Source organism: Apiospora hydei (genome assembly GCF_038363865.1).
Source record: "Apiospora hydei strain CBS 114990 chromosome Unknown utg000003l_segment0_segment0, whole genome shotgun sequence".
In the NCBI taxonomy this organism is placed as follows: Eukaryota; Fungi; Ascomycota; class Sordariomycetes; order Amphisphaeriales; family Apiosporaceae; genus Apiospora; species Apiospora hydei.
This window is the reverse complement of record NW_027117362.1, coordinates 893,051-910,558: the sequence shown is the minus strand read 5'-3', so window position 1 is coordinate 910,558 and position 17,508 is coordinate 893,051. Positions and strand designations below refer to the sequence as shown.

At 52.1% G+C, this 17,508-nt stretch overlaps 7 protein-coding genes across 7 annotated transcripts; 4 read left to right on the top strand and 3 right to left on the bottom strand.

Moving 5' to 3' along the window:
- Positions 1-1,548: 1,548 nt before the first annotated feature.
- Positions 1,549-1,963, bottom strand: PG997_002090 (uncharacterized protein; the record flags this gene model as incomplete). Its single annotated transcript, XM_066806405.1, has 2 exons — positions 1,549-1,754; positions 1,816-1,963. 2 exons carry the CDS (start codon positions 1,961-1,963, stop codon positions 1,549-1,551), a joined length of 354 nt encoding a protein of 117 aa, XP_066673701.1.
- Positions 1,964-2,690: 727 nt separating this feature from the next.
- PG997_002089 (uncharacterized protein) lies at positions 2,691-4,705 on the top strand (the record flags this gene model as incomplete). The annotated part of the gene is made up of 6 exons (XM_066806404.1): positions 2,691-2,892; positions 2,948-3,160; positions 3,221-3,482; positions 3,558-4,150; positions 4,246-4,476; positions 4,578-4,705. The coding sequence occupies 6 exons, from the start codon at positions 2,691-2,693 to the stop codon at positions 4,703-4,705; spliced, it is 1,629 nt and encodes a 542-aa protein (XP_066673700.1).
- A 1,324-nt stretch (positions 4,706-6,029) lies between these two features.
- On the bottom strand, positions 6,030-6,560 carry PG997_002088 (uncharacterized protein; the record flags this gene model as incomplete). The annotated part of the gene is made up of 1 exon (XM_066806403.1): positions 6,030-6,560. One exon carries the CDS (start codon positions 6,558-6,560, stop codon positions 6,030-6,032), a length of 531 nt encoding a protein of 176 aa, XP_066673699.1.
- A 59-nt stretch (positions 6,561-6,619) lies between these two features.
- On the bottom strand, positions 6,620-7,441 carry PG997_002087 (f-box domain protein; the record flags this gene model as incomplete). The annotated part of the gene is made up of 1 exon (XM_066806402.1): positions 6,620-7,441. One exon carries the CDS (start codon positions 7,439-7,441, stop codon positions 6,620-6,622), a length of 822 nt encoding a protein of 273 aa, XP_066673698.1.
- A 1,011-nt stretch (positions 7,442-8,452) lies between these two features.
- On the top strand, positions 8,453-9,349 carry PG997_002086 (uncharacterized protein; the record flags this gene model as incomplete). Its single annotated transcript, XM_066806401.1, has 1 exon — positions 8,453-9,349. The coding sequence occupies one exon, from the start codon at positions 8,453-8,455 to the stop codon at positions 9,347-9,349; it is 897 nt and encodes a 298-aa protein (XP_066673697.1).
- Positions 9,350-11,758: 2,409 nt separating this feature from the next.
- PG997_002085 (uncharacterized protein) lies at positions 11,759-13,627 on the top strand (the record flags this gene model as incomplete). Its single annotated transcript, XM_066806400.1, is given in 3 exon segments — positions 11,759-13,042; positions 13,054-13,347; positions 13,373-13,627. The coding sequence occupies 3 exon segments, from the start codon at positions 11,759-11,761 to the stop codon at positions 13,625-13,627; spliced, it is 1,833 nt and encodes a 610-aa protein (XP_066673696.1).
- A 1,482-nt stretch (positions 13,628-15,109) lies between these two features.
- On the top strand, positions 15,110-15,661 carry PG997_002084 (uncharacterized protein; the record flags this gene model as incomplete). Its single annotated transcript, XM_066806399.1, has 1 exon — positions 15,110-15,661. The coding sequence occupies one exon, from the start codon at positions 15,110-15,112 to the stop codon at positions 15,659-15,661; it is 552 nt and encodes a 183-aa protein (XP_066673695.1).
- Positions 15,662-17,508: the final 1,847 nt, after the last annotated feature.

The window sequence follows — 17,508 nt, the reverse complement described above, 5'->3', positions numbered from 1 at the left end:
AGGACACTTGGGCATGAATTATAGAGAAAAAAGACGTGATCCAAAGATTATCCTCCACTTGGTAAAACATTGCTAGAATATTCCTTTAGGTCTATAATCTTCTAGGACCACGTTGCCATAGCCAGCCCCTTCAGCAATGAGTCTGATATTAGAAGATAATATTACTTTGCGTGAATATCCCAGAAAGAATATCATAAGATGGTCTTGATTGTTCTTTCGAAAGCGTTCAGAGGTACGAAATTCATGTCAATCGACGATGTTCATCTGCTATTAGCAGTGAGTTATTTCCCTCTTGGGGAGAGGGATTTCGGATGCTTGGTGGCTCGCTAAAACGGCACTCAACTATTGTTGGTGAGTACGAACGTCAAAGCGATTAGGAAGAATGTCTGCCTCATCTAGGTTACCTTGCGCCCTATTTTTACCATTATATTAGACGTCACTCAGGGTCGAAAAGGGGGTTGGAAGTTGGTACAACTGTTAATGTCGAATCAACTACTGGCATGGCATACACCCGACCACCTTCCAAAGAGCGAGCATAAGCTAGCTTAGGAGGTACGTATCACATCGATTGTACCACCGAAATTTGCCATTCGAAATATATTCGAAAAGTATGCCGCCGTATATGCTAGCCATGGCCAAATCAAAGTTGCGCCTTTTCACGCTCCCATCGGTTCAACAACTGAGTTTTATATTTTCGTGTGACAGAATGTTTAGACAACCCGAAATACGACACACTTGGGTAACCAAGACTCCTCTCTTCAATACACCCAAAATGAATTCGGCCGAGCAACGGTCTCAGATCCCACCGTCCCGCCATACCGCTACGCCAACGAGAATTCAAGGCCGGATGCCGGCACGCTGCACATGCTCTCCAAGTAAGTTGGCCTTAGACTCGGGTCCTCTAGACCTGTGGTACGGCGCGCATGTTATGTGTCTTCCGCCGAAGGCCATTGCATCCGAGGTCACATTCCAGCTTGCCCAGATGCACCTTCGATATTAGATACCCACACACGGAAAGGCGAGCGAACCATGGGAGATGCACCGCTTGCATCTTCAGCAATGTGGATGGGTAATGCATTGTCTGATTCGTTCGCTTAGGGTCCCAAGAGAAAGGATTCAATATTTGCTTTTGGGACCTTTGCATCAGATGCGTTCCAGATCAACACAGGAAGCCTGATTTCTCATCGCAGTCGATCAAAATCGGCAAGCAACTCGCCACCCAAAGTCATGGAATTTCATACCGTCAGCTACATTTGACCAACCTGAAAGATACGCCCAGTCGGCTGGATGAGGACCGGTTAAACTGGATTGTCAGCTACATCGAATAGCTGACTGCCAAGGACTCCAGCTCTAGCCCGTCTTTGGTCTTGTGAGATGATGAAAAGATGACCAGCTGACATGCAGGGCCAGAACAGATATTCTAGATGCATGTTTCGCGTCGTCCTACCGGCGCCCCAATGCCACCGAACATACGCCAATAGAGCTTGTTCCTTTGGGAACTCTTGAGCTAGCCGCGAGCCCTGGCCCTGATTTTGGGTGCCCTGGAGTTCAGCTGCCAGAGCTAGCGCTCACTTTCGAACTCGCAGAAAAAGTAAGACGGGAAACTTCCCTTTCATTGCGGGGTTTGGCCGGCGCCGAGTCGATTTTATCCGTCTTGGTTTTTCTTGTGCCCTTGGCAAACGCATTGGCAGAGGCAGCCAAGTAGTCGCCAGAGCTTGATGGCCTGACAAGACTGATGAGAAGGGCGTGTCGCTCTGCTCCAATAAAATGCCGCGACCGCCATTGATTGGCACTGAACCAATCATGAGCGCTTACCATCTGGTCGGGTGTGAATCTGTGTGGTCAAGTCGGGAAGGTGGATAGGATGCTGATCTTCGGTCCAGAGCTGATTGACAGGATCGGTCGGGGAGTTCAGACGATGCCAGGTATGGATGGCCTCGGACACGGCGTAAGGAACTTCCATGTCGGAAGACCCGAGGCGAAATCAAATTTCAATTCGTTGTTGGCCAAACGTCCAATTTCCCGGTCCAGGTTTTTGAAACCTGCAAACCGTTTGACGGGCTCGGCAACCGTCAGGCCGTTTGAGGCCCCAGGTCAGCAACGTGTTGGGGAGGATCCAGAAAGCCGGGCTGGGCAACCGATACCCCGCCGTGGCTCCAATAGCTCACCTTGGCCCGCATGTCGTCGGGCATGGCATGTCGTATGCATATCCCAATCGTCTCGTCTCCTGCCCTGTCGCTGGCCCCCTGCTAACAACAACTTACCCCGGATAATACCAGCCATGCCATTGGATCGGTCCCCACTCTACCCCGGATAATATCAACCATCTCATTGGAATACACCACCATGACTCGGGTCGGGTGTGTAGCATCCTACCTCGCTTCCCCTGCTGCCTGCAGTTCGGCTTGGCCTCTCAGACAACAGGATGGGCACGCGGTCCGATAGTGACCAGGCCCTGTCTTGGCCGGGGATTGGACGACGGCCAATCTCCCCATCGCGTGCCAGACCTTCATAATGCAACGCTTCCGCCCGCGTTGGGTCTCATCCAGATCTCCCACCTCCCCAGTCGTTCAGCTCCGTCGGTCGCTCCTCTCTGAGATCTATTGAGACTCTCTCTCTCTTTGGCCTCACCGGTCGTCTTCAAAGGAAGTCATCATTTGAATCAGCCAGCACCAATCCGCACCGACAAGATGGGTGTCATCAAGACCGGACACGCCGGTGACCCCGTCGTCACCCGGCTTCTGCAGGAGGACACTACCCCCTGGTACAAGAAGCCCAATCTGCGACTCATGTACCTATGGCTCTTTTGCTGCTGTATGGGCGTCGAGATGACTTCTGGTTTCGACTCCCAACTGATTGGTACTCTGCAATTCTCCGACGACTTCAACAAATGTAGGTGACGGGACATCCCTCCGCGAAAAGTAAGGGCTAACAAGCTCGGAAACAGATTTCGGCAATGGGTACATCAGTTCAAAGACAGGCAAGGCTGGCATCGAGCCCGCCATGCTCGGTTTCATCTCCTCTTGTTACCAGCTGGGCTCCATTCTGGCTGTTCCGATCGCGCCTTGGTTCAACCAGAGATTCGGCCGGCGATGGGGTATCATGGCGGGGTCGATCATCATGATTGTCGGCGCCGTCCTGCAAGGGTTCTCCCAGCATGGTAGGCATATCATACTCAACTACGACCACGCTGATCCGAGCTAACGAAATATCTTCACAGTTGGCATGTACATTGTCTCTCGTATGATTCTCGGAGTGGGCATTCTGTTCGCCATCATTTCAGGATCCGCCCTGATTGGCGAACTGAGCCACCCGAAGGAGAGAGCTGTGATGACCTCGCTGTTCAACTCATCCTACTTCATTGGATCCATCATGGCGGCTGCCATCGCCATCGGCACCGTCGAGATCAAGGGTGACTGGAGTTGGCGACTGCCCTCGCTCTTGCAGATCGTCCCGTCGGTCATGCAGATCTGCACTGTCTTGTACGCACCCAACCCTTTGCGCTGTCTTCTCTTTTCTCTTGCTGTTATGCAACGCCGACGCTAATAGAACCACAGTCTCCTGCCTGAGAGCCCTCGATACCTCGTCAGCAAAGACAAAGACGACGAGGCCTTTGCCATCCTTACCAAGTACCATGCCGAAGGAGACGCCAGCTCGCTCCTGGTGCAAGCCGAGATGGCCCAGATCAAGTCCACCATCAAGCTGGAAATGGAGAACTCCAAGCAGACATGGGCCGTCATGTGGTCCACGGCCGGCAACCGGCGCCGCGTCTTCATCAGTGTCTTCCTCGGCCTCTTCACCCAGATGTCCGGCAACACGCTCCTGTCCTACTACCAGAACCTCATGTTCGAGATGATGAACTTCACCGAGAACGCCGTCAAGACGCGCATCAACATCGCCAACCAGTGCTGGGCCCTCCTCAACGCGACGGCCCTCGCGCTCGTCGTGACCCGCTTCCGCCGCCGGTGGGCCTTCATGGCGTCGTCGACGTCGATGCTGCTGGTCTTTTCGGCCATGACCGTCTCCTTCAAGGTCCTGCGCTCGGCCAAGGATCGGGGCGAGACTAACGGTGCGGCGTCCATCTCGGCGTTGTTTTTCTACTTCGCCTATTCGCCGTGCTACAACTTGGGCAACAATGCTTTAACTTACAGTGAGTCATCCCCTTTCTGTCCACCTCCCAGAATTGTCCCGTTTGGGACGTACGTTCTAGTTCTGTCTGCTGATACAATACTTCCTCCCGCCTAGCCTACCTCGTCGAGCTGTTCCCGTACGCTATTCGGAGTCGCGGCATCGGTATCGAACAGGTCTTCGGAAAGGCCGGAGGCTTTTTCTCTACCAACGTCAATCCCCTCGCTCTGGATGCCATCGACTGGAAGTTCCTCGCTGCTTATTGTGGTTGGATCGCCTTCGAGTTCATTTTCCAGTTCCTCTTCTACCCCGAGACGTACAACCGCACTCTGGAAGAACTCACTTTCCGTAAGTACCAACTGAAATTCGTTTTACCCCTATCCTGGCCGTGGTGAAGTTCCTACAATATAAGACACAAATGACTGACCTTTTGGCTATTTTTCCTGCAGTATTCGAACCCGACGAGCTCAACAAGCAGGTCGTGGCGGCCACCGAGAAGCAGCTGCAGACGGCCGAGCACCAGCACACCACCACTATCGAGGAGCACGTCGACTACCCGAAGAGGTCCGAGCTATAGCGCGGTATCGGTTGCGGCGGGATTGGGGGTTGTTGTTCAGCGTCTTGTTGTTGTTTTCTTTTAGCTCGGTGCATCAGGGGGTCGACCATGTCGTGTGGCACGCACGGTGCCCCTTTGTTTCCTATCAGTCGCTGGTTGCCGGCACATGAGGACCAGCTTGTTAAGGTGATAATATACCAGTAGCATTTGGCTTTGTCGGTTTATCTGCAAAGCCGCAAATACTCAGTAGTTTGCTATATTGTCTTCCTCGATTGCCTCTCGTAACTCCCTTGGTCACTGCTTACGAGATGCTTACCTGTTCGGTCTGGGAATGAGGGATGATCTTTACGGATGATCTTTACTACCACCACACGAAACCGAAAAGCCTGTCTGTCTACAAGGATCCAGACGTCCTTGGCATAAAAAATGCCACGCTGTGGCGTATGTAAGTGTTTGCAAACAAAGGCAAGCAAGAAAGCCAGTTCAACGTTGCGTCGAATAGTGTGGTAACACAGGCCGCGCTGTCTGCTTGGCTGCTGCTGTGCCCCCGGCTGATATCGCGGCCAACCCGCGGCCTACCCCAAATCGGTGTGCAAGGGGGAACAAGAACCAGACAGGGGTGGCAACCAACGGCTCCTGTCGAATACGCTCTAGTGCGTTCCATGCCTTCCATGCAGGTCACGTATGTACATATGTAGATTGGTGTGTGTGTGATGTGGTATGTCGCATCCAACGTCCCCAACGCCACCCCACACACACATACATGCACACAAAAATAGAAATGGGCAATCTATTTTGTTGGTTCTGCGCGAGATTGACGACATGCCGTTGGTATGCGACTGGGGCGGTGTACCTTGCGTTGTATGTGAACTGTCGGCTGTCAGATGGGAAGATAGATGGTGCGATTTTCATCTAGAAACGTCTTACTTGCATCGGCGTTTTTCTTTCCTTTATATGCAGACATCCGAGGTTGTTGCATTGGTCAAGGTTGCCTGGTAGGATAGGGGTTACACCCGATGCAACTGCCGAAGTCCACCCAATTATATGGCATACTCAGTTCTGTCCTGCCAGCACAAAGCGACTTTCAACTTCAGGACACCAACTGTTTCATGAAAATGACTTGAAAACAACCCTCTATAGACCAATAACTGCCTCCGCGCCGACTACCCTGATCATCAGCGTTAGTTTTGCTCCGCGTTATCGGTTTTGTACATCGTCAGATCCGTCAATGTCGGACTGCTTTCTGCGTCTCAAAATATCCATGAAATTGTCGTAAGAGTCATTGTCCGCTTTCCGAGCTTCCATGTACTTATTCATGCCGTCAGCCTCCATAACCAAGCTCCGCCTATCGTCCTGTTCGATCCAGGGCTCCGGGTCGAGACCGATATTGAAATGCACGTATTGCAACAACCCCGGCGTGGCCGCGGGCAATTGTTGCCACTCCTCGCAGAGGCCCTCTCCCCCAGGGCTCCGAGCCCATGACGAAGGTCTTGAGGGTGGAAGATAGGGTGCTGTTAGCCCAGTGGTCCAGGACGCCGCTCCATCGCAGCGGGAAAGAGACCTCGATCAGGCCGGAAAGGTCATCGGGGAGTTGCAACGACTGGTTGGTGGGGTAGCCTTCGTTTGATATCTGAATAACCTCGCCGTTTGCTGTCTGGAGTTCTGTGATGGAATCATCCAGGGCCGAGTGCACTCTCGCTTCCCACATGATGGGACAGTCTTTCAAGTAGAGCTCCTCGAGACCTCCTCGTCCATTCTGATGCCCCAGGGACTCGATCCAGTCGACCTGCCACTTGTAGCTAAACACATAGCATCCTAGCGACAGCACCCTCAGGTTGGGAAACCCAACGCCTGGATTTACCGTTCTGAAATCCATTTTGGGCGTCCACCCCCAGTAGTCGTCATAGGATAACGAGAGAACACGCAAGTTCTGCGCTATGGGAGGGGGAGCCAGACCTTGGGGAGGTTTTGGAAGTAGTCAAACCGGTCTCCGAGCTGGCGTGGGAGGTTGTGGAACGATTCCCAGGCGGAACTCGCGAGCCGGAGTTGCAGGTTGGTCAGGCTCTTGCAAGACAAAAGCATATCCGTCACGGCAACGTCTAGAGACACAGGGAGGTCGGCAATCTTCAAGGATGTTGCTTCCATCCGCTCCGCGCAAAAATTTGTAACCAAAGGGGGCCAGTTGGTACTCAGCGGGCTGTCGGTTGCCTGGATGGCTTGAAGAAACTGATTCTGAAGCCAGGCTTGGCGACCGGGGGACCACACTCCCGTCAGGCATCGGAGACAGGTTTCTAGGACGAGGCTGGCAAAGGGTCCGCATTCGTGGACTAGTAAGCCTGGTCCAGCGCCCTGCGACGTCTTTGTTCCGGAGAAGCCGATCTCGAGACTTTTCAGGCCGGAGAAAACCCTCAAGAAGGGTAGAGCATGCAGAAAGGGCTTCGGTAATATACGCTGTGACTCGTTCGAAGCGGCGGCATGGAGTGCCCCAACCGAGAAGGCCACGGAGGGCACGATGGTCTTGATGGCCACCTCCCGCACCAGGGGCCGCAAATGGGGCGCGGTCGCGATCTGAATGAATCTGAGACTCGATATCGCAGATTGAGGCGGCGCAAGCTCTACCCTCAGGGTCACATGGCGGAAAAGCAGTTCTGTTGCAGCCTGGTTGATGGACCTGCCAGCTAATCTGCAGGCTTGGAGTGTTTCCAGATCGAGCGGTGAGAGGATTTGGCGGTAGATTTCGTTGGGTAGTTGGGCCATTTTGACGATTTGGTAATTTTCCCTTCAATCCATGGGGTATCAGATCAGAGCTCTGGGAAACAGCTAGATGCAATTTCAGAGATGGATGAAATATGATATGTTGTCTTCAGGATCTTACGAAGGCTTGGCGCTGATTGAAATGGGGCGGGGAATTCAAGCCACGCGTGCACTCATCGCAGTAAGCTCGAGTTGTCTCTCAGCATGGGAACAATGCCTCCCACTTCTCGACAAACTCTTCTGACTGACTGGATGCGCAGTCGCAATTCGTCTTTATATGTGAGAAAGCCATTTCCTATTGCCTGTTTTGGTTGCGCGTCTAGTTGGAGCAGTTGCTGGGTCTCTGTCATGTAGCGAGCGAGCGGGCAGGTGGGGTTGTGGATGTATGGCCGCGGTGCTTCAATTAACTGGCAGCCTAGACGCGTCTGCTGGTCGGATTGCGAGACACACGCCTCAAACAAAAGAAGTCTTACAGCCTTCAATATCCAGCACATACTTAAGGCGAATATTGGTATCCTCATGGCGAAGCTTGAATAAAAAAAATCAATGCAAGAGCAATAAAGCTCTAAAGAACCAGATCGTTTGCCAACTGGCCGTCTCTAACAATTGCTAGGTGGATGACCCGGTCGCAAAGATCAAACCACGATCCTTGAGTAGAAGAGCAAGTGAGTAAATCGTGCGCAAAAACAATACCAACCAACCCTTACCCTGGGAGTTTTCATATTTCAGAAGTGAATGTTCCATATACAAAGCATTTTAGGAAGTTGGTGCTGTTGTCTGTGATCCATTGGCAGTAGCAGAAAGCTGCCCACGCAGCTACCCGTGGTGATGCCTAGGTGAAGGTATTGTTCACGCGACAACCACTTGCCTTCAAATGCCAGCACCAATATTTTCTTTCTGAACAACTTGGGTATTTCACTCCACCAAAGCCTTTTTCCACCCTCCATCTATCCCACTTCCCATACCTCTTCCGAACCATTATCTTGTCAAGCAAGTCTCATTCCAACAGCCAAGATGGATGATGATGATGATACCATTCAACTGCCCAAGGGCATGCCTCGACAGAGTGGCCAGAGCTACCTAGAGTTGCTGGTCAACACCGATTTCACCGATGTCCAAGACCTCTTCTTCGCCCACGCAGTACGCAAGCATTACGACTATCAGGAACTGATCCTGTACGAGCACACCGTTGAGGCCGAAAAGCCCGGTAAGAAGCAGAAGGAGGGCTTCGTCAACCGCTACTTTGTGGTGATGGATCACAATGCCAAAACCCACCTCGGTTCCAGCTATCGACCCTCGGACGACAAAGCTGAAAGCAACGCCGACATTGACCTCGACAAACCCAAGCAGCTCTTCGAGTCGATGGTTATGGAGCTTGAAGTCCCGAATCTTCCCATGAAGAAGGCCCGATCCAGCAAGAGAAGATCCTCGGACCAGACTCCCACCATCCCCCGGTTCGTCATCGAAATCGGTGAGATCAAGGTGGAAACCTGGCGTCCCGGCTCAGACGGAAAATTCGAAATCGACGAGGCCCGCCACATCGGCTGCCACATGGTCATGGATGTCGAGACCCCGTTCAACGAACGAGCGCTGTGGATGGTACACCGGTACCGAGGCGTCGAGGACGGCGTCCATCTCAAGAAACAGCGAAAGTGGGACCGCGATGACGACCTGTTCACCTTTTTGGGGTTCAAAGAGTGGGACAACGTCTGGGGAACTATTCCCGTTGACTTTGACCTGGCTAAGTTGGCGGCTCGGGCGGAGGACTGGTACCACAGGGGCCGAGACTGCGCCCCTATTGAGAATATGCCGGAGCTGATGCGGAACACTGCCATCAGAGGCGGATGCCGCCTCCATACCCCCATGGGTCTCTTTGAGGAATTCGAGGCCAAAGTGAACAAGACGGATTGAGGGTTTTCATGACAAACGAGGAGGAACCGGCGGAGATACAGATTCATAATGCTCACCGCTGAGTGAGGTTAGTTCTTAGCCCGTCCGATAATGAAACTGCGGCGCTGAATCGACGTTTGGCCAGATAAATCTCGTTCTCGACGTATTGTGCCTCTGTGTTAGATTTCGAACCATTCCAGGAGGACTCCTACATGTAGTACTGTTATTAGTTAAGGGCAGGGGTACGGCCTGGCAAGGCGCAACCATTATGGCACAGAAGGATTTGGGCTTGAGTGCTATATTTGTCCCTTTCCCACATGCTCCTCTTTTCTTCCAACAAAATACTGACAAACTACTAAGACGCCTGGGTTTGCCCGCCTAGCCACTCTCAAATTTGATTTCATGAATGAGCCACGCGTCATAACTTCTTGAATGGTAGGGAGGCTGCGATCCATCCACTGTACGCAGTCGCTGTCGTGCCGTCACTACGGAGTAGGAATTGAGAAAAAAACCGCCGACTACCTTGACGATATCTCCTCAACGTTCCTTCCACAACTGTTTCCTTCTACTCGCTGACATACTTGCTATTTATTGACCAGAATCTCCGACATACCTACCATTCAATGACCAGAACCTAGGACCGACAAAATAATTGCAGTCCCTTCCAAGTTCTCCTCGGCATCTACAACCAAGCCTTCCACCGCACATCCAGCAACTTGGTTCCTACAAGTTCTGGTCTCTTTCGACCAACTTCGTGCAACAGCAGCCCTGGCCCTCGGCTTTGACTTCTCTTGCGTGTACTCACTTGCCTGCGATCCAGCAAAAATATTTCTACACCGACAGATATTTCACAGCTTCTTGCGAACCTTCACCAGCCCCAGTAGCTGGTATTCGGTCCAACCACTGCCAAGCAGTCTCTCACTCTTTTCTTTTCCGACCTTTGACCTTTCAGCAACTTCAAGTCACAAAGCTCAGGGCTTTGACTGTACTCAGTGATCATTGTATTCACCGACGTTTCGTCCATCCACAGCCAGCCGCGACCGACAAAACATCCCCAAGATTCCATATCCAAGCCAACATTGGTGATTGTTCCTTCGCGGCTTTCACCCAGCATCACACGACTATCTATCTTTTTCGATTCTTCGATCCCATCAAGTCGTCGATTCTCTCACGTCGTCGATCCCCTCAAGTCTTCTATCCCTTCGAGTCGTCGGTCCCCTTGAGTCGTCGATCCCCTTAAGTCGTCGATTCCCTCAGGTTGCTGATCCCTTCGAGCCTTCGATCTCCTTAACCTTCGATCTTTATTGAATTGCTCGGCGATTTGAATTTATTCGGCGATCGAGTTTTGAAAAATCGGTGTTTGGCTGCCGACAAGTCGAGAAAATCCAAGTGGCATCAAAATCGTCTGATATCCCTTCGTTCCTTCCTATTTGTGGTTTCGGCAATGACCACTTCGACCTCGCACCTTCGCACTTGAAATCGGTCCTCGACTTCACAACTACATGCATCTTCTACTACTGGAACACCATCATCGTACCTTAGCACTTAGGTTCAGTACTTGATCTCACAACTACATATCTCTTATACTGGAATACCATCATCGCGCGTTTTCCAGTTTGACCTCATTATTCCTTCAAGGTATGTTCGCCGATACACCCTACTGTTGTCACCTGAGTTCTCTCCGACCACCACATCCCTGAGAATCCAACATTCTTCCTTCGCCAGGGGCGCTTGAAATATCACCCCTGGAGAGGAATGTCCATTCCCTATTAGCAAACACGGCACGTCGGACCAGATTCTTGATCTAGTAAGAGATTCCGACCGTGCCTTCCTTTCCCCTTGTCACTCTTCTTCGTTCGACATACCCCTTTAGGTTTTATCTATACTCTCTAAGATGATATGAGTCTTATGGCTTGAGCACCTCCTCCATCATCATAACCACCAAATCCGCAACTCAAAGGAACTTACTCATGATTTCTTTTCTCTAGGCAACACACATTCCCTTCCTTATCCTTTCACCATATTCTTACCCTTATTGGCCCATAGGCTCGGCGATACATTCAATTCTGTCCCTAGCCCAGGCTATTTGCATCTTCGCCATTGACCCACGAGCTTCCCAAAATCTCATCTCCCTCAACGAACCACAACTGAGTGATCAGGCATACCAAGTACGTTAGCCATTGGTAGCATTACCCTGGGAGCGGCTGGCGATTGAGTATTCATTTGACTCTAGTCAAGGTTGGTTTCTACCCGTTTTCATACTCCCCATCAGGTCGAGGAGTTCGTCCACCACTGGCCCCTTTTTTATGCGTTGACCCCCTTTTCGGAAGACATTGAAACGCCCCAACGTCATTATCGCGGGAAACATTCATGGATGTAGTGCCACGTTACTAACGTTTCACTCAATAGTCACACTAAGACACCGTCATCATGAGCAACTTCGATCGCAAGCGCAAGCGAGAGGACAGCGACGGGGAATCCTCTGTCAGAGAGATCAAACCTGAGCCTGCTTTCATCGATCTTGGCGACTCAGACCACGGCAATAACAATGCCCTGAGAAACATCCCCGAGGCGCCCATTGAGAACAATGGAAATGTCGCCGAGCAACGCCCTAATGTCGCCGACCCGAATCCTGCTGTCGCCGATCGGCGCCCTGACAATGACAACAATGCCTTGGCAGTCGAACTGGACGCCTTCACCGTAATTGCCGACCGCAATCATGAACTGATTCAGGGCCTCATGAGAGTACCCGAGGACATGCGTGAGGAGATGGCCGTCAAGCACGGTGCCATCAAGAACGACGTCACCACCTCCATGGTCGCCTTCACGAAGCAGATGGATGAGAAGCTCGAGGAAGCCAAGGGCGAGCTAATTGACCAGGTCAACGGATACAATCCGCGACTGAACCGACTGGAGAGAAGAGCGAACACTTTTGATGCCACCGTTAAGGAGCTGGACAAGAAGATCGACAAGAAGATCAAGACAGCGCAGAACGGAGCGAACAAAGAGCAAAGCATCAACATCAAAGCCGAGGTGAATGAGAAGTTCAACCAATGTCTCCGCGGATTCAATGCCTACCTGGCGGATTACTGTGCGAACGATAGTGTCCCAGCCCAGGCCCACCCGGGAAACGGAAACGGAGTCGGACGTGCAGACGGAATCGAACACGAACAGGCGAACCGAACGGAATCCGGAGGCCCAGATGGGATTGAACACGGACGGGCGAACCGAACAGAATCCGGACGCCCGAACAGAACTGAACAAAGCAGCGGCAGCGGCAGCCGCGGTGGCGGTGGCGGAGCCAATGCCAATGCCAACACCTGGGAACTGAGACCTCGCCGACCTTCCACCTCCACCCCCGCTGTGGCCGCCGGCGCTGCGGGCCCCGCTGCGAACTCGACGACGCTGGCTCTCCCCGCTGTTCCTGCCGCTGGCGGTGGCGGTCCTGGTGGTCCCTCTCCTGCAGCCCCTCTTGTCCCGGCCAACTTCGTCCCGGCGGCTGTCCCCCTGCTGTCCAAGGAGCAGTTCTTGCCGTACCAGGTCTTGACCAACAAGGGCTATCACACGCTCCTGCAACGAGTCAAGTTCAACGACGTGAACCACCTGGTCCAGCTTGTCAAGCTCGACAACACCAAGATCGCCCGAAAATGCATCATGTTCGGCGATACAAAGTTCCCCTCTACAAGCTCGACTACGTACTGCACACTGGCTATGGTGTGCGACAGCTGGACCAAGGTAGTGCCAGCGCCCGACCCGGCGGCCATGACCAGGCCAACGTCTTGCGCAACGCGGACCTCAGCCAGCTCCGCATCCTGAAGATGAAGATCGACGCGCGCGTGATGCTGCAAGAGGACCTGGTCCGGTACACCGAGTGGGAGCGGCGGTGGAAGCCTCCCGCATACGTCTACGACCTCGGCGAGCTGCATCTCCGCAAGCTGTCGAGCCGCGGAGCCGGCCCCATCAGCGGCCTCCTCACGTCCTTCAACCTGCTCCTGGAGGTCAGCAGCACCAACCGCCGGGTCTGGATCGTCATGTGCCCCCCAGTACGAGCTGTCGCGCCGGGCCAAGGACTCCGTCCGCGACAGCAACAACCCCTTCAACGGGCTGGAGTACCACCGCCTGGCCCTGCTGGCCCACCACGTTGCCGACCTCGAGTTCGACCGGGCGGACTTCATGGACACCTCTGCCGGCTTTGAGCGTGCTCACCGCGTTGTGCTGGAGAGCCTCTGCCCCGGCCAGCCCGCTGTCGACTTCGACAAGAACATCTCGTTGAAGCAGCTCTGCAAAGATCTCTCTTAGATAGATTCTTTATTTGTACCATTAGTTAGTTTGAGATTAGGCGCTCAATATGCATCATTTTAAGATATACGTATATGACCTTTGCCGACCGGCTCCTTTCATGCATGACAAAGAGTGGCTACGGTATACCTCCAAAGGGGCATGGCGACCATAATCATTCCGGCAGCATGCGAGATGAGCTGTATATGGCCGATTGTATGTATGTCACCAGAATGGCATAGCCCGTAGTGCATGTCGTTGAGGCATTTGACACGTAATTAGAGAAACTTCAAAAAGAAACGGATTGCCAATCTTTGCAACATATTATCGTGATCGTCCGCGACTCTCGGATAACCAAAATAGGTTTTCGCCCGACTTTCAGACGATCGGCTTCCCTATTTACTAGAAATAGTTCAACGATATTTGGTAGAACTACTGTAGTACTAATAATAAAAAAGTGCGAGTATAAAGATTCGGGCCGATAATAATAATAAAGTTATTAAATAATATAGCAAAAATACTTGTTTACAACTCCCGGAGCTTGTCCCCCTATGAGCTTTGCGCGAGAGTCGGGCCAAGCAGTGCTCTTGCCCTCGACAAGCATCGAGATCTGGGGATGTATTTCGGCTGTGCAAATACCAGAAATAATAGGGGGGAAGGAGCCCTTAACATCCAACTGCACGCAGGCACCATGTGTGGCCAGAGAGAGCAACAGCTTCATCAAAAACCTCACAGCGCCTTCCAGTTACAAAGGAAGGCACAAATATATAGTCAGCGCCCGAGGAATCACGTATTCTTTCTTTTGCTGTCTGGGAAACCAACTTCTTTCTCCCTTTCTTTTCTGGTCGACTTTGATTCATAATAATACCATATCTTGTCCCATCAACAACAAATTCGACAGACACCAATCATCTTTTACTATGGTGTCACTCTTGCAATTATGGCTTACACTGTTTAATAAATGACTGCCATTCACTTTAATGTTGCGTTTGAGTAAATCGGTCTTTCGGATTTTTTGTTTCTGCTGAGGGAGCTGGTCTGATTCGCGATAAGTATGCCCGAGGGGGAGCGCTATTGGGGAGCGCTATTTCAGCGCTCCAACTGTGCCTGCGTCCTTGCCCATAACATGATTTCATCTGGCAAGTGACGCAGTTTATTTCATTGGCCTTGTCCAGATCTTCTGCCTCATGTAGCCATGATCCTTCGCGTGATGCGCTGTGTCAGCGTTGTCCTATCAACACCGAGGGATGTCCCCAACCAACGCGCCGACTGTGATCCAAGTAGGTACAAAAGTTTAAACAGAACGCATCCGTTCAATTTTGAAGTGGCTGTGGTGGCCCTATAAGTACTCATCTTTGATTTATTTCACAAATCATTTCAAGCAAAATTTACCTCCTTCATCCTTTCAATCGCCCAACCCCTCAACTAATCGACAAGCCTCACCAATAGTTCCCGTCTCATACCAGCATTGTTCATTTCTCTCACTGGGAGCTTTTCTTCACCATGCTAGTCACCATACTAGACTACAAGCCGTGGTGTCTTATTCCGCCCGCGGTACCATGGATGGCTACATTGGCTTTGTCTCCAGAGTCCCGCGCCATCATGCAGGCTCCCACCACTCGTGTCAGGCGGGCTTCGGTTGTATGGCTCTTGTTGGCTCCCTTGGTGACGGGTATCCTATGGATCTATTTCCCCGAAGCTTTGCCCACCTTTAGCTTCGTCACCTCTCTCATCTGCCTCTATCATACAAACAAGATCAGCACACTCTACTGGCCGGAGGAAACCCAACTTCGGGAGAGGACGGACGTCCAAATCATCGCAAACGAGCTGAGCGGGTTGGGGAACTATGCGCACCAGTGGAAAGTGTTGAACCTGACCGAGGAACACATCGCCAGCATGCCCTTTTGCCGGGAACAGCAGGCGGCACTGCTGCATATCGTCAAGACGCAGCAAGCCTACGCCGTTGTCCTTCGACGAATGCACGCGTCTCAGGTCGGGCCATGGAAAGGCGGCGACAAGGCCTCGACGACGTCCGACATCACCAATACTGTTTAACGGGTCGAGCCTCCATTCACAGACCATGGCCACCACGGTCCTAATTCGTCACCGAAGCCGATATGTACATGGTTCCCAGCACAAAGATGCTACCGACATCAGTGTTCAATACTGCCGGTCACGCCATTGACAGGCTATTGTGCCGTCTTGACCGATTCTGGGAGCAATGAGTGAGGAGGACGAGCGCGCAGGCGGTAGACGGATACGCATATATGGGAAGGCATGATTGACTCTACAGGGGTACCTACATGTCGAAGACATGTATAGATCAACATAGTTTTGACATTTCCCCATATTTTTGCAAGGAAGAACTTTGCAATGCCCATGGGCCTGACGGAAGACGCTGGAACATATCGTCTTTGCAGGGGCACCAGCCGTCTCAATATTCATCCAGAGAGTAGGCAGTCCCGTCCAGTTATACCAAGAAACAAATCAGCCCCATTCGTTGGGAACATTAGCAGACACTGCTGTAAACTGTCCATCATGCGAAGCCTCTGTCAGTCCTCTTCATCGTAAACACCTCTGTCCTGGTTTTTAACAGGGATCTATGTCCAGTGCCTGTCCATTTCTTGGTACAATCTCCTGGAGCAGCTCCTCTCTTGTTAGCCGGAGACTCCAGTGTCCAGTACTACCAAAGTTGTGAGGGCGGTGGTTGATATTGTGACCGCTAGTGCAGCTCCCTCACCTCCGCCAGCAGGGTTGCTGGGATTGACTCGACGATTGCCACCTAGGCTACCATTTTCGTTGCTGTCTTGCTCTTCTGGCTGTTGCTGATGATCTCACCTCTCTTGTAACCTCAAGCGAACGCGACCAGGGGCTTGTTGGAGATCAAGTTGGACCATGTGCCCAAACTTGGGGCCATGCAATTTAAAGAAAATGTCTATACCGGCACGATGACCATCGAACCATAGCGTTGTTCAACCCATATGACTGGCGGGACTGAAGTTAATATGCCGCCAGATGTGACGTTTCGGAGACTCTCGGCGACGTGGATCAAGCTCGGAGAGTAGTTGCTGAACTGGGTTGGGAAGAACATGTTTACGGCGGCGCGAGTGCCATGATATCCCGTGACGTGGAAAGCAGGCCTCGAGAGGCAGCGGAATATGGCCCGGAGGTCCTCTAAATCGCCATCAAGGGTATTACCAATGAAAGCAGGAACCTCCTAACATTCGTCCGTATCAGCTTCACTTTCTTTTCTCCTCTTTGGCAACAAGAAGCAGATCATTTGAGGGAAGAATTAAAGTCCTGCCTGTTCCGTATTGCCGAGAACGTGGACGAGAGACAAAAGGAACCACCCTCGGCTAACAACCTCACCACATGCCGTCGGAATCGGCTGAGAGACGTACGTATACAGAGCCCGCACACTCCGGGATGGTGAAAAGACGAGGAGAAAAAGGGCCGACTCCAGTATTATTCCGCTTGGCTGCTTGGTAATTGTACACTGGCCGGTCCGTTCGGATGGAGAACAGTAAAATGGAGAGCTGCTCCTCTCGCCGGATCAAGTTCGGGGGATGGATTGCGCTACCTAAATACATGTACTTACTCTGCCATTCGGAATCGTGCCCTTCTGAGCCGTCCACGGTTGGGGTCATGCGGGGGAGTTTAGCGGGGGTGGCACTGGAGTTTGGGTTAGCTCCCACTGACGAACCTACCCAAGCAAGGGGTTGGGGGAATGTCTGCCATGCAATGCCAGAGTACCCCAAAGGAAATAAAACTTTCCCCAAATGCGCAATTGGAAAAAGCGAGATTGGCATATCAAGACAGCACATTTTGGGGTTTTTCGGGATCAGGATCAAGGGACCGCATCGGATGAGGGCCCGGATCTGGTAGACGGGTTCATTTAGAGT